Genomic DNA, 19,603 nt, shown 5'->3' with positions numbered 1-19,603 from the left:
TATCAATATCGGGTGAACCAGAAGCAGAAATATTCTGTTGAATTTTTATGTTTTGACCCATGCTGAAGGAGTGAAGGTAAACTTATTATGGTAATGCCGTAATGGTGAATTGAGTAATCAAGTTGACAACATTTACAAATTCGGTATTTGTCACGCCAATGATACAAACATGTAACTACATATGTAGTGTTTTTGTGTGAAAATGAGAGGAGAAAGCTGTACGTGCAAGAGTGATTGCGTGAACTTCCAGTGTATCCCTAATTCAATATTATCCCTGAATGACTGGACCTAATTAATTGCTTCTTTCCCTATCACAACTTTAGTGATGTCGATTTATGTTGTAGGCTTGTAGCCATCTGTAGCTTATTATAGTTACTAGCTAATGCATTTTTTTTAAAATGAATATTGATTATGGATAAAAAAAAGGTCAATAGGAAATTTGTTACACGGGCTTTCCTCTCCAGAATCACACGTGAACCGTGAACCTAGGACCAAAAATATAAAGTAATCGTATGGAGAGTTCAAACTTCAAAGTGCGTCAGCTGCGACCTTACGTAATCCGAATTCCTAACTTTTCTTCGTCTTCTTTTTGCCACAAAGGGTAATTGTTCATGAAAATTCTAAGAAGTTGATAAAAAGATAAATTATACTAAGAAATGAATTATACTCGATTCCAGCTAATTAGCAGTTTGCGTCTCATTATCGACATGGATGATTGGCTGTCGAAAGCTCAAAAGGTTCTGCTTATCAAAAGTAAGTATCATCGTGTCCAATGCGTTTGAGATGACAGCAAATTACAAAAGGAGTATAATTTCATGAGGAATAAATCGGTTCATATTACATGCAAGGAAAAAAAAATTGTACATCCGCGAACTAATTCTTAATAAAGAGAGTAATTATAGTTTCTGTTAGTCTGTTAGGGAAAAGTTTTTTAAGCTAAACGTGCGAACGTCGGTTGTTGAAATGTCCCTTGAGGACTTTCCCACTTATTCAGTTATATTTGTCGACTTGTCGTTCTTGGGATCTATATACGTACCTTTCCTCGCTATAGATTTCGAAAAAGCAATTTATTTGTTTTCTAGCGAGCCACATATTAATCAGCTCTGGGACGAAAAAATCACATTCAAAATCATGTTTTGTTAATCACTCACAAGAATCAGGTAGATGCAAAGTCGTCAAGTATACTCTTGACACTGAAATAAAAAACGGCTTGAGTAGTTAAAAGGTCAAGTATATTCTTGATTCGAAATAATAAACAGTGCCCCTAACTGAAATCGGTATATATAGTATGAACAATCATTGTTAATATCTATTTGGAGTATAAATAATAATTGTTCATACCACAACATAATATATGATAAGTAAAAACACCTATTGGAATATAAACAATAATTGGTCATACCTCAACATAATATATAATCAGTAAGAACACCTATTGGAATATAAACAATAACTGTTCATACCTCAATATAATATATGATCAGTAAGAATACATATTAGAATATGAATCATAATACAAAATATCGTAATATATATCAAAATTTGAGCAAAATATATAAATATATCTAGAATACGAATTTGATCATTTCAAACATCAAAATTGTAATCCACGAGATATCCTCAAATATCACGATATTGTATTGATATATTGATAATTTGAAAATATTGTGATATATATATATACTAAAACTTTTGTATGGGAGAGTTTGTTTAGATGATTAAGGTAGTTGCTGAATAAATTTGATGTTCCATCTTCTCTCTTTTTGTTCTTTTTCTTTGGATCTAGATTTGATGAATGTATACTATTTTTTTTAAGCCCTATAATTCCAATTTTGACCCAATCAAATATAATATTTATATTTTTCTTTATAAAAAAAAAAAAAAAAAAAACTCAATCATCAATTTCATTTCCTTCTTAGTTTTTTTCCTTTTCTTCTTGCAATTATTTCCTTTTCTATTTTTTGAATCTCCTTTTATGAATCAATCTAATTTAAATAAAATTAAATAAGAATTAAGAATATTTTGTTTCTACATTTAGGTAGGTTATAACATATTCTTTTGTTCACAATCAACGGAAATTAAGAATATTTGAATCTAGAATTGAAATTAAAAAGCAAATATAATCCCATTAATGATTTAAGTCCATTATTTAATAGAAGAAAATTGGGATATTTATAATATTTTGTGTATTTTAACAGATGCCCACATGTAGAATATCAACACAGAGAGCGATATTTTGATGATATATATCGAGATTTGGGGGGTGGATATATCCCAATAATATTGGGATATTTCGTTCTATACTAATATGAACAATGATCTATTTGGGGTATGAACAATCACTATTCATACATCAATAATGTTCATACCTCAATATGAGTTATGGTCAATCATTATTCATATATCAACATAATGTATGATCGTTGATCAATAATAACACCTATTGAAGTCATGCCTCGACATTTTTTTTTTCCCTATCAAATAATGTATGATCAATAGTTACACTTATTGGAGTCATACCTCAACATGAGTATATGAGGTATGTTCACATATTTGGATACGAACAATCATTGTTTATATATCAACATAAGTTCCAAAACGATATAAATAGTATAATTGGGAAAAAATTATTTCAAATAATCCGAGCTATTTGTCTTTAAATGTTATTTTCACCCGAAAATTGTCTCTATGAGTGATTTTGAAAAAAGATTGTTCTAGCTAGCTAGACAGTGATTTTGGCCTGAAATTAGTTCTCTAGACTATTTTCTTGCATACTAATCTAGGAAAGAAAGAGATGAGATATTTTGGTTGGAGTTTTAAAACATATGATTCTCTTTTAAGCATCAATTAAATATACATATTAAAGAATTTTTTTTTGGCAAAGATTAGACAATAGGAAATTTTGGTTGGTGTACAAAGCAAGGTAGAAATTTTCCATATAGGGTTATATATCGCGTACCCCAAAAATCGATATATATCGAAAATGTCAGAGATATATATCTTTTTTGGTGAACTGGTCAAATTATCACTATATATCAAAATTATCGGTCAAACAATAAAAAAAGTCAGTCAAACAATCAAACAATATATATCGATATATAATATATAAATCAGAAAATGGGATATATATCAGGTCGAAAAACCTACAGTATTTGGTGGAGATATATCGAATATTTCCATATCGAGTACCCAGAAAAATATATATACTGGCAATATTTTAGATCTTGGTACAAAGACCCATGAGTCATCTATGAAATATTAACTATTTTAAAAATTCCGACTCCCACCTATAATACTGCAATAGTACTATAATATTTTTTTACGTGACTTTTGGTCTATTTTTTGTGATGATTTTGCCCGTAACTTTTTAATTTAATGACTATTTTGCTCTTATCTTCTTTTATTTTATGCTGTTTTGCTTCTCTATTGTTATTAAATTTTTGTGATTTCAGATGTGTGTGCTGAAGCCAGAGGTGCGTAGCACCTGCATCAAACCAATACTATTAACATGGGCTATTTCAAAATTTTGTAACACTTAAGAGTGCTCTAAAGTCTAAACTCGTTATCATCTCTGAAGTTGTTTACATTCACTAATTCAATCCGAACTCTTTTTTTTTATCAGAATTCATTCCGAACTGACGTTCCACAATTTCCAAATCAATTGCAAAAATGTAAAGGGTGACACAAATCACTTCAAAAAACCTTTTTATAATTTAATGTTTTAGCCTAGGTTAAACCTACTAATAACGACTCCCTTCTTACTATTTACGTATGTTTTTTTTGGTAAAGAGTATTTACGTATGTTGAAAGCACATGTTCGGCAATGAAATTTAAAATGTTGGACTTGATTCAACTCTTCCATTTATTAATTACTACGAGAATGAAAGATGCATCTCCAAATTAATGTATTAGCTACGTCACTAAGAATGTCTAAATTTATTGGATATTTGAATTTTGTGGTCCACGACTATACAAAATTAAAGCGATTATCGAACAAAAAAAAACAAAAAAAAGACTATACAAAACTAAAAATGAAGACAAGTGTACTAGAGATGTGGCAGGCAAAGAGAAACTATGTTTGCGAAGAATGGAGGGGCCAAGGACGGCTTGCTATTAGCTGGCCGATGAGTCAAATATAATAGAGCTTTCTATTTGAATGCATGAACAGTCTCTATCTATTCCCTCTCCCTCGCATTCCTCAGTGTATAAAACCCCCTCTCTTCAACCAATTTGTACACAACTCAATTGCACTTCATACATTTCATTTATATATTTGGTACAAGTAGTGTACAACGACCATGAACAAACCAACATCCTTACGCCCTGCTGCTCTTTCTCTTCTCTTGTCTGTCCTAGTATTCTCTAGCACTATCTCTGCCCGCCCAGCTTCCTTTACACAAGATTTCCATATAACATGGTCTGATTCTCATATAAAACAGCTTGAAGGAGGGACAGCCATACAATTAGTCCTAGACCAAAATTCAGGTAAAAGAGAATAAACAGTATATACACCTTTCCTTTTTATAGGCAAAACATAATGAAATTAGTTTGCCAGTTCAGTTGATTATCAAAATAAGAACTCTTCTTCAAATGTCACGCTAGCGTAATTCAGTTTCATTTTACGATTTTTTTTTCATTTCAGGATGTGGGTTTGCTTCCAAGAATCAGTATTTGTTTGGCCGTGTGAGCATGAAGATCAAGCTCATCCCTGGCGACTCTGCTGGAACTGTCACTGCTTTCTATGTGAGTACAGATGATCATATAAATATATAATACTTGTCAACTTCGCATGACAATAGTTTCTATGTGACACCAATCTATATGCTTAATTGTTTGATGAGTACAGATGAATTCTGACACTGATACAAGACGTGACGAGTTGGATTTTGAGTTCTTGGGAAATCGAACTGGGCAACCTTATACCGTCCAGACCAATGTGTATGCCAATGGAAAGGGTGATCGCGAACAACGAGTAAACCTTTGGTTCGATCCAGCTGCAGACTTTCACACTTACTCTATCCTTTGGAATCATCATCACGTTGTGTAAGCTTCCGAGACCCACATTTCTTATTCCGATAAAGGTTCTTTAGAATCATCCCAAAAGTTCAAGCCACGTGCTCCATAAGCTCAACTCCAATGCTTTCGTGAAGTTATTAATAATGATAAAGTGAAATTGATGAAATGCCAAGAGCACCTTAGAGAGAGACCAAAGTCACCAAACTAAACCTTCAAAGACTAAAAGTTTTTGCGGGTGAATCTTTCTATTTCAGTATTACCATACGTAGTTCTTCACTTCGTTGACATTGCCAAGTAACAGTTGACATTGCCAAGTAACAGGTCCCATGCTTCTTAAAGTATTTTTCTTTTCTCCTTAGTTATTTCATGATTTTGATTTGTTTGTTTATTTCTCTGTTAGAGTAGAAAAGACAAGAGAGTGGGTTCTTAAAAAGATCATAATAATTTAATATTAATTCTAGTTTATATCATGAATATATTAGAATTAAAAAGATGACAATTTTGGTGGTGCAGTTTCGCAGTGGACGAAATACCCATTAGAGTGTACAAGAATAATGAGGCAAGAGGGTTACCATTCCCCAAGTTCCAACCAATGGGTATATACTCAACATTGTGGGAAGCAGACGACTGGGCTACAAGAGGTGGGATTGAGAAGATCGATTGGAGCAAGGCCCCCTTCTATGCATACTACAAGGACTTTGAAATAGAGGGGTGCCAAGTTCCGGGACCAGCATATTGTGCTTCCAACTCTAGGAATTGGTGGGAAGGTCCAAGTTACCAACAACTAAATGCAGTTCAAGCTAGAAACTACAGATGGGTTCGGATCAACCACATGACCTATGACTATTGCACCGATAAATCCAGATACCCAGTCACCCCACCAGAATGCATGGCAGGAATCTAAATTCAATTTTCTTCCAATCCATATATATACGTGCAAACTTGTGCTGAATACTACAGCCACCTATTTGCAATCAAGTTGAAGTCCTACATACCAAGCGTCATAATCGGAATAGTAAGGCTATAATCTCTTCTGTTACTATAACACTTGTGGTAGCCTATAACTAGCAGGCAATGTCAGCATCTATGTGTTTGTAATATTAGGTGGAATTATTTTGATAGAATAAAGTCTTAGTGACTGAAAACGATGTGTTATATAAGCATGTACATGCAATTGCAAGTGGTTTCAAATTTTCAATAAGTAAACCTCCTCACCGACGCTTCTCGGGCTATATTATAAACTATAAAGTTCACAACCATCTGATATTTTGATTGGATGAATCCAAACTCTAAAGTTCTTACTGATGGTGATGGGATCAGGGTGATGAATAATTGTAATAACTAATACCATATTAATAAACAATCGTATGGTCATGGAAGATCGGGAACACGTGCACAATGGTCAATGTAGGCTCAATTCTCAGCATAGTCAATGCTCCGTTGAGCTAGACTCGTCATTATTATTACCGATTGGAGCATAATAAGGCTCTGGCTGTGGACAAGCACATAACACTTGGAAAAACAATTATCAGATTATCAGACTGTTGGGGTTCTTCTGTAAGGCTGAGTCCAATGGTTTTGGACTCAGCATTTGTATCCCAAAAAAACAGTGTTTTACAGATACAAAGTTGAATACTGTGTCCAATGGTTGCAGCAATTCTACGCATGGCATGCGTAGAATGAGATCCTACCCCACTTCATCTTTCATCTGACCCCATAACCAAAAAACAAAAAACAAAACAAAAAAATTATATACTCCATTCTATGCCAAATCAACCAGCGCCAAATGAAGAACATGTATTTTTTGACACCAAACCAACTTGCGTCAAAGGTACTATGTACTCTCTAAATTACTCTGTATGTATAGAGAGTAGTTTGGAGATAGAGAGTAAAAACCACCAGAAGTGACTCCCCTTTTATGGGGATAGGGAGCCATTGGACTCGGCCTAATAACGTGTATGAATTCTCTATGTTCTGTTCTAGTAAACCAAATGAATTGCATTTGTAGCAAATGGTTCTAAGCAAAATGAATTGCATCTGTAATGAAATCTCTATGTTCTGGTACAAAGGAATTGCATTTGTACCCTTTTTTTGTTTAAATTTACTTACAAATAGCGGGAGACAATAACAAGAAGGGTGAAAGAAGGCATTTGTGACTTTAGATCTCTACAAAAAGTATGTAAAAACTATTGGTAACAAGGATACTGTAAACGCTATCTTTCTTATACAGTATACTTGAAAACAATATACCGCAGATTCCCTTCTCTTTCCTCTTATGTCTTTTTGGTGTTTCCTATCAGTTTCTCCTTTCCGCATTGAGAATATAAAAATAAAAATAAAATGAAATAATAGAAGTCTTTTTTCCATGTTATTTTCTTCCATGGCCACTCAGATAAAATAAGAAAAACCCAATTTTATTGTTGTGAATGATTATAAACGTTTTTTAATCATTGCTGAAAAAAACAATAAAATAAAGGAAACAATTACTCTTTAGTGTTGACATTTACAGCAACTGGTCCTGAACAGTAAGGACAGTTCCCAAACAGAACATCAAACGACCTGCAATGTATGATTAGAAGAACCATAAACTGCACAGAACATAAAAAGTGATCCAAAACAACCATATACTACTATAAACAAAAATTGTAAAGGCTATGCAACTGACGAAAGGGTAGACCTAAGAGTTCTGCTTTACATTTTATGCGTATTTAAGTTAAATTAGCAAAAGTTTTAATGGCTTTACTATATATATATAAACAAGTATGTGAACCGTGCTACACACCGATTTTTCAAGTCTTCAAACCATTAAGCCTCAAATATCTATCTTTTATTACTATATAGGTAGTCTGGTTTTTTGGATTTTAATTCTAATTCAAGTAGTAGTATAAAAACGCTGGGGAACTGATTATATAATTCCAGTGATGTAAAGGAGGTGCTTCTAAAAGGGGAGGGGGGGAGTGATGATATTTTTAGTGTTGAGGGAGGTGCTTCTAAATTGAAAAGAAAAAGAAAATCCCGTATTCGACATTTGTGTGTGTGTGTGTGTGTGTGTGTGTGTGTGTGGTTGGGTGGTGGGTGGGGGTCCTGGATGTCCGACTAGGATTAGATATGGCCAATCTACATTGTTGTACCTTGAATATGTAGTAAATGTAACATCTTTACATTTCCTTTATTTCATCGCATAAATGGAATAGGTGGAAATTAAATTTAGCTTACCGCCTCGTTGTTGTGATAGAACACAACCAATCCCCAAGACAAACACTATGAAAAGCTCTACTGCAGCTGATATTGTCGCGCACACATAGTCAGGCCTACTTCCACTCTTTGCCCCCAAGCTCATTATCTTCATTGACATTCGACAGATAAACAACAATAATAACTAACTAACCGATCACAAAGAGGAAAAAAAAAATGTAATGTGAACTTACCAACTGGAAGATACTGAGCATAACAAATTCCATTCAACTTGATGTTGGAGATTTTGTAGACATGGAGGTCTAGGAAGTGAAGTCTCCAATATATTTGCAAGATTTTCATGGAAGCGGTGCATCTTTCTTCCTAAATGTCAAATAAATTCCATATGAATTTAATAGACATAAAACAGAGAGAGGTTTAGACAGGAGCAGGAAATGGTTATCCAACCAATATACTAGACATAGCACATGGAAAGCTCATGAAATATATGACCTGCAATCCCCCCAAGTATCCATAAACATAAAGAGAAAGTCAAATCAATAAGATTCATGTAAGGAATTTGGAATTTCATATCATCCAGCCCCTACGCCACAATATATAGATAAACTAATAAAAGAAGCCTGTTTGAAGTATGGGGTTTACTTGATTGTGAAAGAAAACTTAGTTCCTATGAGCTGCATATAACAAGGGACTCAAAATATGTAACTACTACTCTCAATAAACAATGATCTAACCCAAACTACCATGCTGATATTGGCTTACCTTCCACGCCTAGTCCCAAGCACATAGCTTAGCCTCGATATTAAGTAGGTGATATATTATTAGATTATGTCCAGGTTCTAAGATAGCTTCCTAACGGATGGCAGACTAAAGCCTGGAGCTACCATCACCACTCATGGGTAGTGGTTCAAGTCGAGCCTAGCCTGGTGCTCCATTCGTGTGTAGTTAATACATTATTGATTATTGAGATATTAGATATGGCTAACTTATAAAGTCAACATTAACATACAACCACAATATCATCTTATTGCTAGGTTACATGGACACACCATATTTTGAAAAAAATCCGTGTCCGATACGTATCCATGTGTCCGTGGACACATATTGTATGTAATTTACCTCGAATTTTGATATTTTGCGTGTCCAACACCATTATCCGTGTCCGATCACGGAAACACCTACCCATGTCAACGTAACCTAGTTTTATTGCATGATAACCTACTATGCTGAAAAGCGATCCTCATATCCATTATCCAGGTATAAATATTCAAGGCCAATTTATAGTCACTTTAACCTATACTTCACAGTTCACAGCAATACATGCTATTAAAGTCAGATCTAGATATTATATTGTTCACAAATAATAACTTTCAAATTACCATCTTTTGCTATTTCGTCTCCACGTCTTTCTGAGAGAGTCTACTAATGAGTTTGGTCCCAGAAAACGACATCTAAACAGACAAGCACACTCCTTTAGTGAATGAACATTGTGGGAGCATAAAAAATATCAAAAGAGATCAGATGAATCTTACTCTGGTAATGAACTTGGGCTGTGTTCACTTACAGATAACACGATACAGCAATCATTTCCTAATTTAATTGTGAACTTGGTAAGAAACAATCAAAAAGTTGAAGAACAAAGAAAAGAACCACCAAAAAAAACCCAGAAGAAATTTACCTATGTTGATCTGGCGAAACGATGTTGCTCGTGATGGTTGTCTTTGGTGGACAACCCAGAGATTCCTATCAATATTTTGCAAGGTATACCAGAATTCATGAAGCTTCTCCAAATGCTAGACATGATTCTAATGTTCATCAGTAACACTGGGGGTACTTAGACAGTGATATGGTTTAGTGTCGGAAGTACTCGAGACAGTATATTATAACAACGCATTTATTCAACTTGCCAAAACTACCTCACGGAACTGGTGCACAACATCCTTCAAACATAGCGTTACTAACCAATTCAACTTCATAAAATGTAAGGCACATCCTGAAGAGGAAGACCAAATGAGACATTTAGATGCAGAATACATTGTAAACCATAAGTTGGAAAGCTGCATAAAAAGTTTAAAAATCTGCCATGTTGTATGTAGGTCAGAACTTAGTAAACATAACATAATGTGCTAAGTAGTTGTGAATACAGTTAATCATGCTATCCAAGATGTCAATATCTTCAGATCTTGTTATATATATATAGAGAGAGAGAGAGGTCTATAACCACTATATGATTAAATGGTACAGAACAAGAAGGTAGGAAAAGAAGGAACAACGGCAAGCCAGAACTGCTGCATCAGAACACTGTGACTGAATCCAAAACATGTATACACCTGTGCAAAGAGTTCATGCAACGTGTGTGCAGTAACAGATGATTCATACCCCCCACAGTAAAAACTAAATAAAATGATAGCCAGCATCATAAGAACTTAACAGTAACTTAAAGAAGTGGTAACTAACCGCAGAAATTGAAGGTGCATGTCTCGGATAACTGTGAGGCAAATGTACTTCCAAAATATGTGATTGTTTCTTTGTGTCTCTACTCCAGAATGACAAAAAAAAGGCTAAATTAATATCAAAAAGCAAATAATATTATCTAGACATAATAATTGCTGAAATATATTCATTATAGATTGAACTCAAAAGCCAGAAACGGCTAGAATGTTGAAGATAAAGCCAGTGACAGTTTCTTAAAAAGTAAAATACAATAGCCTATTGTTAATACAACAGTAAATAGTTGTAAGTAGATGATATGATTGTAACGAATTCTTACAAGATGCGGAAACTAAGGTAGGTCAGATCGTCAGCCAACTTCACCAGATGTTCCCATCCAACCTCTTCAATCTGCAAAAAAAAAAAAAAAAAACGAATGTATGTATATATACAGGGGAAGAATACAAAATTGGTTGGTCTGGTCAAATTTTATAAAAAAAAAATTACCTCGGCATACACCAAGTGGTAGAATGAAGGTGATGGACATAGCTCTCTGTGTCTATTTTGCTCGATATGTTCCTTCAATATTTACAAAAGAAAATACACCAAATCAGAGATATAAAAAAATTCGTCAAACTGAAATTGGAATTATGGATTAGAATTCGACGTGACTTACCGAGTTGGCATTCATGAGTGGCTGTTCAAAACCGTAGAAGTGTTTGTGTTAATTCACAAGCACTAAACCCAAACCCCTTAATAGTTCCAAAAAGTAACAGTTTTTTGGGTCAACAAAGAAAAATAGAGTAGGGCCAGATCTTGATTTGCGAACCAAGCAGCAGTGAGACTATCCGGGCTTGGGCTATTTTTTCGTTACTAGTATACTGCATGGAATCTCTACACTATATGATAGCCGGGTCTTTAGGAGTCCCACTTCTCAACCGAACAGTGTATTTTCAATCTCTCTATTTTAAGATTTTAGAACCACCTCCCTTAATTATTTTAAATTTCTAATCAGTTCTTTTCTTTTTAAAACAATTTGCAAAAACTCTCCCACTTTACTAAAATTAGAATTAGTTTCATATTATTTAAAATAATTTAAAAACCTCATTCACATTCTTGAAATTATATTCAATCCCTCCTAATATTTTTATATTATTTTTTAGATTAAAACTAAAATTTAAAAAATCATACTATCGGAGACATAGGTTAGAGCGACAAAAATCATACTATCCGAGAAATATTAGAGCGACGAGTTTAAAGCCTTGAAAAAACACCGATGCGTAGCACGGTTCGCATACTTGTATATATATATATATATCTTTCACTTATAAATAAAACTCCCCGCGTAACAGTTTCGTTTCCTATTTTATCTTTAATTCTGACTTCTATTTATGAACTCATGTACTATCTAATTGTAATATATGATGTTAAATAAGGGCATAGATGTCTTTCAATGTGTGATTATTTCTATTCTGATGGGCTTTATGGATGGCCCACAACCTATTCCAGATTCTTCCAACTCCAATTTGCCATCTCTATTCACGCATAACGCTCTTCCAAATTCCCAATTTCCAACTAATTAATTTCAATTGAATTTAGTGTAATACTTCATCTTTGAGTGATTTTTGTATCAACTCATTCCACTGCTCATATAAATAATCCAAACTTTTGCTATTGGTATAGTATTGCTCTTTTCACATTTACTGATTCTATTTCTACTATAATCATCAAGCTTATGAGTATTTAAGTTCTGTAATTTTTCTTTTAGTTTAGAAGCGGTTCATGAACTCGGTCTTTGCATTTTATTTATTTATTTATTTTTATTTTTAATTCATCATGTTTGAAATTACTATCTCTATATTGTTTAAATACTAGTGAATGCCCCGTGCGGTCGGCACTCTAGACACATTGCTTTTGAACAACACCCCAAGAGAGACCATCTCTATGGTAGCATTGGATCGATGATATAACCATTTCAACAGTTTTTATACTTCATAATCATTTCATGCGATACTCAAGTGAGTTTAATTATTGCAATTCTATGCATTTCATTTCTCACAAACCAACTCATTACACATACCCTTATATATTCATTAATTCAATATATATCAGAATGAGAATTATGAAAATAAAGGGAGAGAGTCTTCAATTAAGAGCATCATCATTTTTTTTTTTTTTAAATAAAAAAAATCCAGTGAGAGTCTCCTTTGTATTTTCAATATTTCAAAACCTAAATCTGTCATAACCACGAAAATCAAACAATACAATCCTCATAGATCAACCATACCAAAATATATAACTTCATATTTATACATAACACAAATTACTTCTAAAACTAAAAGACAACTCATTAAACATTAAAGAAGACTTTGCATAATTTATAGCGGGTCTTTAGGAGTCCCACTTCTCAACAGCGATTATTTTCAATCTCTCTATTTTAAGATTTTAGAACCACCTCCCTTAATTATTTTAAATTTCTAATCAGTTCTTTCCTTTTTAAACAATTTGCAAAAACTCTCCCACTTTACTAAAATTAGAATTAGTTTTATATTATTTAAAATAATTTAAAAACCCCATTCACATTCTTGAAATTATATTCAATCCCTCCTAATATTTTTTATATTATTTTTAGATTAAAACTAAAATTTAAAAAATCATACTATCGGAGACATAGGTTAGGCAAAAAATCATACTATCCAGAAATATTAGAGCTTAATTTGAGTTTAAAGCTTTGAAAACACCGATCGTATACGGTTCGTGATACTTGTATATATATATATATATCTTTCACTTATAAATAAAACCCCTGCGTAACGGTTTAGTTTCCTATTTTATCTTTAATTCGACTTCTATTATTGAACTCATGTACTATCTAATTGTAATATATGATGTTAAATAAGGGCATAGATGTCTTTCAATGTGTGATTATTTCTATTTCGATGGGCTTTATGGATGGCCCACAACCTATTCAGATTCTTCCAACTCCAATTTGCCATCTCTATTCATGCATAACGCTCTTCCAAATTCCCAATTTCCAACTAATTAATTTCAATTGAATTTAGTGTAATACTTCATCTTTGAGTGATTTTTGTATCAACTCATTCCCTTTGCTCATATAAATAATCCAAACTTTTTGCTATTGGTATAGTATTGCTCTTTTCACATTTTTGATTCTATTTCTACTATAATCATCAAGCTTATGAGTATTTAAGTTCTGTAATTTTTCTTTTAGTTTAAAAGCGGTTCATGAACTCGGTCTTTGCATTTTATTTATTTATTTATTTTTATTTTTAATTCATCATGTTTGAAATTACTATCTCTATATTGTTTAAATACTAGTGAATGCCCGTGCCAGTCGGCACTCTAGACACATTGCTTTTGAACAACACCCCAAGAGAGACCATCTCTATGGTAGCATTGGATCGATGATATAACCATTTCCAACAGTTTTATACTTCATAATCATTTCATACGCATACTCAAGTGAGTTTAATTATTGCAATTCTATGCATTTCATTTCTCACAAACCAACTCATTACACATACCCTTATATATTCATTAATTCAATATATATCGAATGAGAATTATGAAAATAAAGGGGGAGAGTCTTCAATTAAGAGCATCATCATTTTTTTAAAAAAAAATAAAAAATCCAAAGCAGAGTCTCCTTTGTATTTTCAATATTTCAAAACCTAAATCTGTCATAACTTGAAAATCAAACAATACAATCCTCATAGATCAACCATACCAAAATATATAACTTCATATTTATACATAACACAAATTACTTCTAAAACTAAAAGACAACTCATTAAACATTAAAGAAGACTTTGCATAATTTTATAGCGGGTCTTTAGGAGTCCCACTTCTCAACCGAGCGATTGTATTTTCAATCTCTCTATTTTAAGATTTTAGAACCACCTCCCTTAATTATTTTAAATTTCTAATCAGTTCTTTTCTTTTTAAACAATTTGCAAAAAACTCTCCCACTTTTACTAAAATTAGAATTAGTTTCATATTATTTAAAATAATTTAAAAACCTCATTCACATTACTGAAATTATATTCAATCCCCTAATATTTTTATATTATTTTTTAGATTAAAACTAAAATTTAAAAAATCATACTATCGGAGACATAGGTTAGCGACAAAAATCATACTATCCGAGAAATATTAGAGCGACGAGTTTAAAGCCTTGAAAAACACCGATCGCGTATAACGGTTTAAGATACTCTTGTTTGTTCTAGGGTGAGCCGATGTACCGTGAGGACTATAAATTTTGAGGCAGGTTTTTAAATAGTTTGTCCACGAGGGGGAGTTTAAATAGTTTGTCCACGATTTGCTTGTTTCTTTTATTATTTTTTTTTTCCATAATGACAACAAATATTCTTTCTATTGACTATTAAATAATTATTATTTACGTAAACAAACAATTGTTAATTTATTCACTCATCAATCAAGTTAATTTACATAATAATGGAGTGTCTAATTTTAAAGTGTATGATCACAACTACTGGTTAGGTTAATTATTTTATTGGGCTAAATAATATAATTAATTAGATAGGATAGTTAGTATTTGTTGTATTAATTTATATAGTAATTTTTGAAGAAGGTTATCTATATGTATTTCTCGTTTCACCCTTTTTCCTTTTCGATAAAAAAAAATAAAAAATGTCACATGTTTTTTAAATTCTAATACATTTCATATGGTTTTTAATAATTGGAGGAGCAGGCAAGGAATAATAGGATAGGTTTATCGTAATACTTTCTTTCTTTGCACAAACGAAATTTAGTGGTTGTGGACTCATGTGTTAAGGTACCAAACAATTGAAGTCAAATTAGGAGGAAATTACCATATACACCAAATATGACAAATGAAATGGGCTTTAATTATTCTAACGCCAAAACAGACAATAATACATTGTACATGGGAGCTGTTAGTCAAAGTTTACAAGAGCTAGCACCAGTAGCACTTTGTTTTCTTGGAATCCAGGGTACGCCAGGGTGTACTCTCGACTCGGACCCCGGCTCATCTTTATCTTGCATGGCAATGGGGAGTGAACGGAGCAGAAAGAGAGAGTTGGGTGAAAGAGAAAGGGTATTGGGGGCGAAGAAGAGAAAGAGTATTGGGGAAAAGAAAAAATGAGAGAGAAGATGAAGACCACAGAAACCAACCAATTTGATTTTTGTCTGCATACCCTTTTCTGTCAAGATCATTCGCTCGGCTCACTCGATTATATATTTAACAGGATCAAATGGCAAAATTTATAAATTTAACAAATCAGCAAGTGACCAAATAGGATTCGAGATGGTATTAAATTTATAGGTCTAAAATCCTCAAAGATACAACGAGTGCCAATAATGATAATGCAGTTATACTTATTCGTTTGGAATTTAGCATGAATGGGAGTACAAGTTCCTGTCGATTTGGGATGGTGGTCTTTGTGAGTATACATCGTGTTTCTTCGCAATATGTTTCATCGCAATTTATTGATTGAATGAATTTAAGTGCTCGCTATTCCTCTACCTATTTGGTTTTCTCCATTGAAAACATGATTAACGTGTCATACCTAAATTGGTGACCATGGAAACAACAATGATCCGAGTCACGTGTTAAATTCAACTATAAACTTTTCTAGATTTTGGATGGTCTAGATGCACGAAGTTGAGGTTGATTAGTTGAGTTATTAATCCTAATTATCGCAAGGAATGTCAATAAGCTAGTCAATTTTTCAACTCCAAGAATTCGAAGCTCTTTTTAACTTACAGAATCTGTAAGCACTTGCTAAACTAAAACTTGTTGAAAAACTAATATAGTATTACCTGATCTCTCTACACCTTATCTCTCTACACCACTACACCTATACAAAGACATAAGTCATATAAACATAAGAACCTCAAGTTCTTTCTTCAATGAAAGTCTCGCACTTACGTGTACTAAAAGAGAAAAGGTCGTGGGTTTAAACCCAATCAAAGGCATATTTCATACATATTAAAAACTAAGTAATGTTTTTATAACAACCCCCCACATGTATGAAATCAGAAAATAATTTAAGTTGGAGTGGGTTAGAAGTTATGAATGGGCTAAAGGTGTCATAAGACTCGAACATTCGCTTAGTGTTAGTCTGTCGGGTTTATTTGTTGACCAGTCAACTGAGTTTTGAATTGTCCAACTTTTGCGTAAACTGAGTCAACAGATAACTCACATAACTTTCAAAAATCATCATATATAGAGTTCCTCGGTTGTGCTCGTAATAGCCATGAGCTTCCTAGGTTTCATAAGTGCTACTAGGGACTAGCCTATTCAGTTCCTATAGGAAGCGGCTCCACTTTTTCATTTATATAGGTGCTTCTATCAGGAGTGTATTGTATCACTACACCCCACTAGATTCCAGCTATAGAAAGTATTAAGAGTTAAAACTCGTCCTTAATAAGATACATCATAGGGATGGGTACAGAGTTTTCACTCTAGGTTGTACTACCATCACAAATCACTCGAATAACTTGCTTTTTCATTGAACCCATGTATGGGATCTCAATTCACTAAAGTTGGGCGCTAGTTATCGGCGATTTTAACAAATAAGCTTCAGTATTTAATAGACTTTAACCCCATCCCCCTCAATGTACTAAAGACAAGCTTTTTAGCCAGGCCTTTAGTTAATTAGCGGATCAGTTAAGTTATCTTTTGACCTCACAAAGTCAATAGCTATTATCCCATCTCGTAACATCTGTCTCAACAGTGTTATGTTTATGACATATATGTCAAGACTCTCCATTATAGGAATTATTTTGGGCCCTCATAATACCTGCTTGATTATCACAGTGAATAGAAACCCTTGTTAGAAATTTGCCGGCAAATCAAATTTTTGAAGGGGCATACGTTTAATATTTCCGAATACTTGAAAGATTCAGAATAATTCACGATTTTTGCCTTAAAAAGTATAATACGGATTTTGATGAATTTTTCAAAAATTTGGTTAGAAAATTTTGTTTTTTTTTTTATTTTTATTGGTAAGCCTGTTTTAAATGAGATCAGTAACTCTTTGATGCTGGAGGGGTTCGAGCCCCAGACCTCTGATATCATCACTCAAAAGTTTTACCGACTTTGCTAGTCAGCACCTAAAAATTTCTTAGTTGTTGGCATAAAATAATAATAATATTAATAATAATAAATCGATTCAAAAATTCGTTGGGAGAAGCACCTAATAGAGCTACGGCAGGGAAGATGAATAAACACAACGATGCTTGTAGGGATAACCAATATTGTTTCATTTCATTTAGTTTCGGCACTTTCGATTTTTTGGCATAACAGTCTGTTGAGCTCCTTAAGAGGTTGCAAAAAGTTATTGATAGTAACGTACAATGACAGTTGGTTCTAACGAGTTTGCATTTAAAAGAATATGATTTGTCATTCAGAAAGGACTTGCAGTGCAGCTTGTTGCACGTTTGTCTTAATTATTTGTAAAACTCGGTATCATTATTAATAAAAATTTCTATTTCTTAAAAAAAATGTTACTATTATTAATAAAATTTCAACTCAAAAAAAATAATAATAATAATGAAAATTTGGTTGCGTTTTTGTTATTTTTTATGTACTCTATGTCCTCACTCTTACTTTAAGTCTCCCACTCTTTTCATTGCAATCTTGGAGACCAGACGGCGCCAAACTATACCTACAGCTATAGGACGAATTCTATTATCCGGCTTAAGAAGTGGAGTAAGCGGAGCACTCGCTATGAATTCTGCTAACGGCTGTGGACATCGTCCCTGTAACTAAAGATTCACCACAGAGGTCAATGTATCTAGCAAATCAGACGAAATAGCTGTTGTAGCACCACACATGGCATCTAACAAGTGCTGAGCACAGAGATCATCTCGGCCACAAGAAATGCCTTTTGGGAACGACTTAATGCATGACAAAAATGTGTCACTCTCTACCAATAAAGGGGGCTAAACAAGAGGAACAGTTGGTCTCACAGGTGGTTGTTGCATCGGGTGTTTCTCCTTTAATGCATACATAGTCTCCACAGTATTGGAGGCAACCCCCGATGATGACAACACTTTTATTGCTGCAGCAAAATGTCCATCAACAACTTTCTGTAAGCATCAACGCACATTCTAAGTGGGGACGGATTTCCTGCAGGTTGACTAGATTGAAGGAGACTCTATTACAGATTCTAACAAATGGAACACCCCACTAGGCTCATTCCATGTCGTCAAAGAATGGAAAATTTGTTTCTGCTGAAGATTTTTTCGAGTACCAGAACAACGTTCCTGACGATTATGTGGTTGAAAAACTTGCAGAGTGCAGTGTGACAAAAGAAAGAGATGAACTCAAGGCATAACTGGACCAAGGTCAGCCGTAATATCCTAGAGAGCATATTTTAATGCACCAGAAAAAGTCAAATGACAAGCACGTGGTATATTTTTCACAGTACGAAAAGATATACAAAATGCACTATCAAGTAACGTCTCATCAAGATGCGAAGCAACACCAAGCGGATTAGGGGTATCACCATTACCCTTGTGTGTCATGAGTGTAAGATCTATAGTGTTGAGCTTAGGCGGTGGTATGTATGCCCACAATGACACATGTGAGTTCTCCACTCTCCATCAAAGTAGGTGGTTCTATGGTATCATCTAGATGACAACATGGTATACCAAGTGCATGGATGTAAAGACAAATGCCACATATCCATTTTTTTTTTTTAGTATATATACTCTTCAAATTTTTTTTTTTTTTTGTATATACTATTCGAATAAAAGAAAATGTTTTTTTTTTAGTGGAAATTTACAAATAATTAGGACAAGCGTGCAACAAGCCGCGCCACAAGTCCTTTCTGAATAGCAAATCCTATCATTCTAAAAACAAACTCGTTAGAACCAGCTATCATAACGTTACTGCCCATAACCTTCTGAAGTCTCTTGAGGAGCTCAACATATTGTTGTTCCAAGAAACTGA

At 33.5% G+C, this 19,603-nt stretch overlaps 1 protein-coding gene and 1 pseudogene across 2 annotated transcripts; one reads left to right on the top strand and one right to left on the bottom strand.

Annotated features, from left to right (window-relative positions):
- Nucleotides 1–4,208: 4,208 nt before the first annotated feature.
- LOC147473000 (putative xyloglucan endotransglucosylase/hydrolase protein 7) lies at nt 4,209–6,222 on the top strand. The gene is made up of 4 exons (XM_086587931.1): nt 4,209–4,485; nt 4,643–4,743; nt 4,847–5,043; nt 5,530–6,222. The coding sequence occupies exons 1-4, from the start codon at nt 4,299–4,301 to the stop codon at nt 5,918–5,920; spliced, it is 876 nt and encodes a 291-aa protein (XP_086444057.1). The 5' UTR covers nt 4,209–4,298; the 3' UTR covers nt 5,921–6,222.
- Nucleotides 6,223–7,411: 1,189 nt separating this feature from the next.
- Nucleotides 7,412–11,524, bottom strand: LOC147472999 (uncharacterized; annotated as a pseudogene). Its single transcript, XR_015210616.1, has 11 exons — nt 11,318–11,524; nt 11,149–11,220; nt 10,982–11,052; nt 10,669–10,747; nt 10,128–10,204; nt 9,890–10,004; nt 9,744–9,801; nt 9,591–9,662; nt 8,565–8,574; nt 8,233–8,359; nt 7,412–7,575 (listed from the first exon to the last, which is right to left on the bottom strand). The product of XR_015210616.1 is annotated as an uncharacterized LOC147472999 (transcript).
- Nucleotides 11,525–19,603: the final 8,079 nt, after the last annotated feature.

The sequence above is a fragment of the Coptis chinensis genome, unplaced genomic scaffold (genome assembly GCF_015680905.1).
Source record: "Coptis chinensis isolate HL-2020 unplaced genomic scaffold, ASM1568090v1 utg579_pilon_pilon, whole genome shotgun sequence".
Taxonomy (NCBI): Eukaryota; Viridiplantae; Streptophyta; class Magnoliopsida; order Ranunculales; family Ranunculaceae; genus Coptis; species Coptis chinensis.
This window is presented reverse-complemented; position numbering and strand designations above follow the sequence as displayed.

Excerpts from the sequence above, each read along its gene's own strand:
- LOC147473000 (XM_086587931.1), top strand. The coding sequence starts at position 4,299 with ATGAACAAACCAACATCCTTACGCCCTGCTGCTCTTTCTCTTCTCTTG. Across the intron at positions 4,486-4,642 it reads AGTCCTAGACCAAAATTCAG|GATGTGGGTTTGCTTCCAAG; the intron begins GTAAAAGAGAAT and ends TTTTCATTTCAG. Across the intron at positions 5,044-5,529 it reads TGGAATCATCATCACGTTGT|TTTCGCAGTGGACGAAATAC; the intron begins GTAAGCTTCCGA and ends TTGGTGGTGCAG.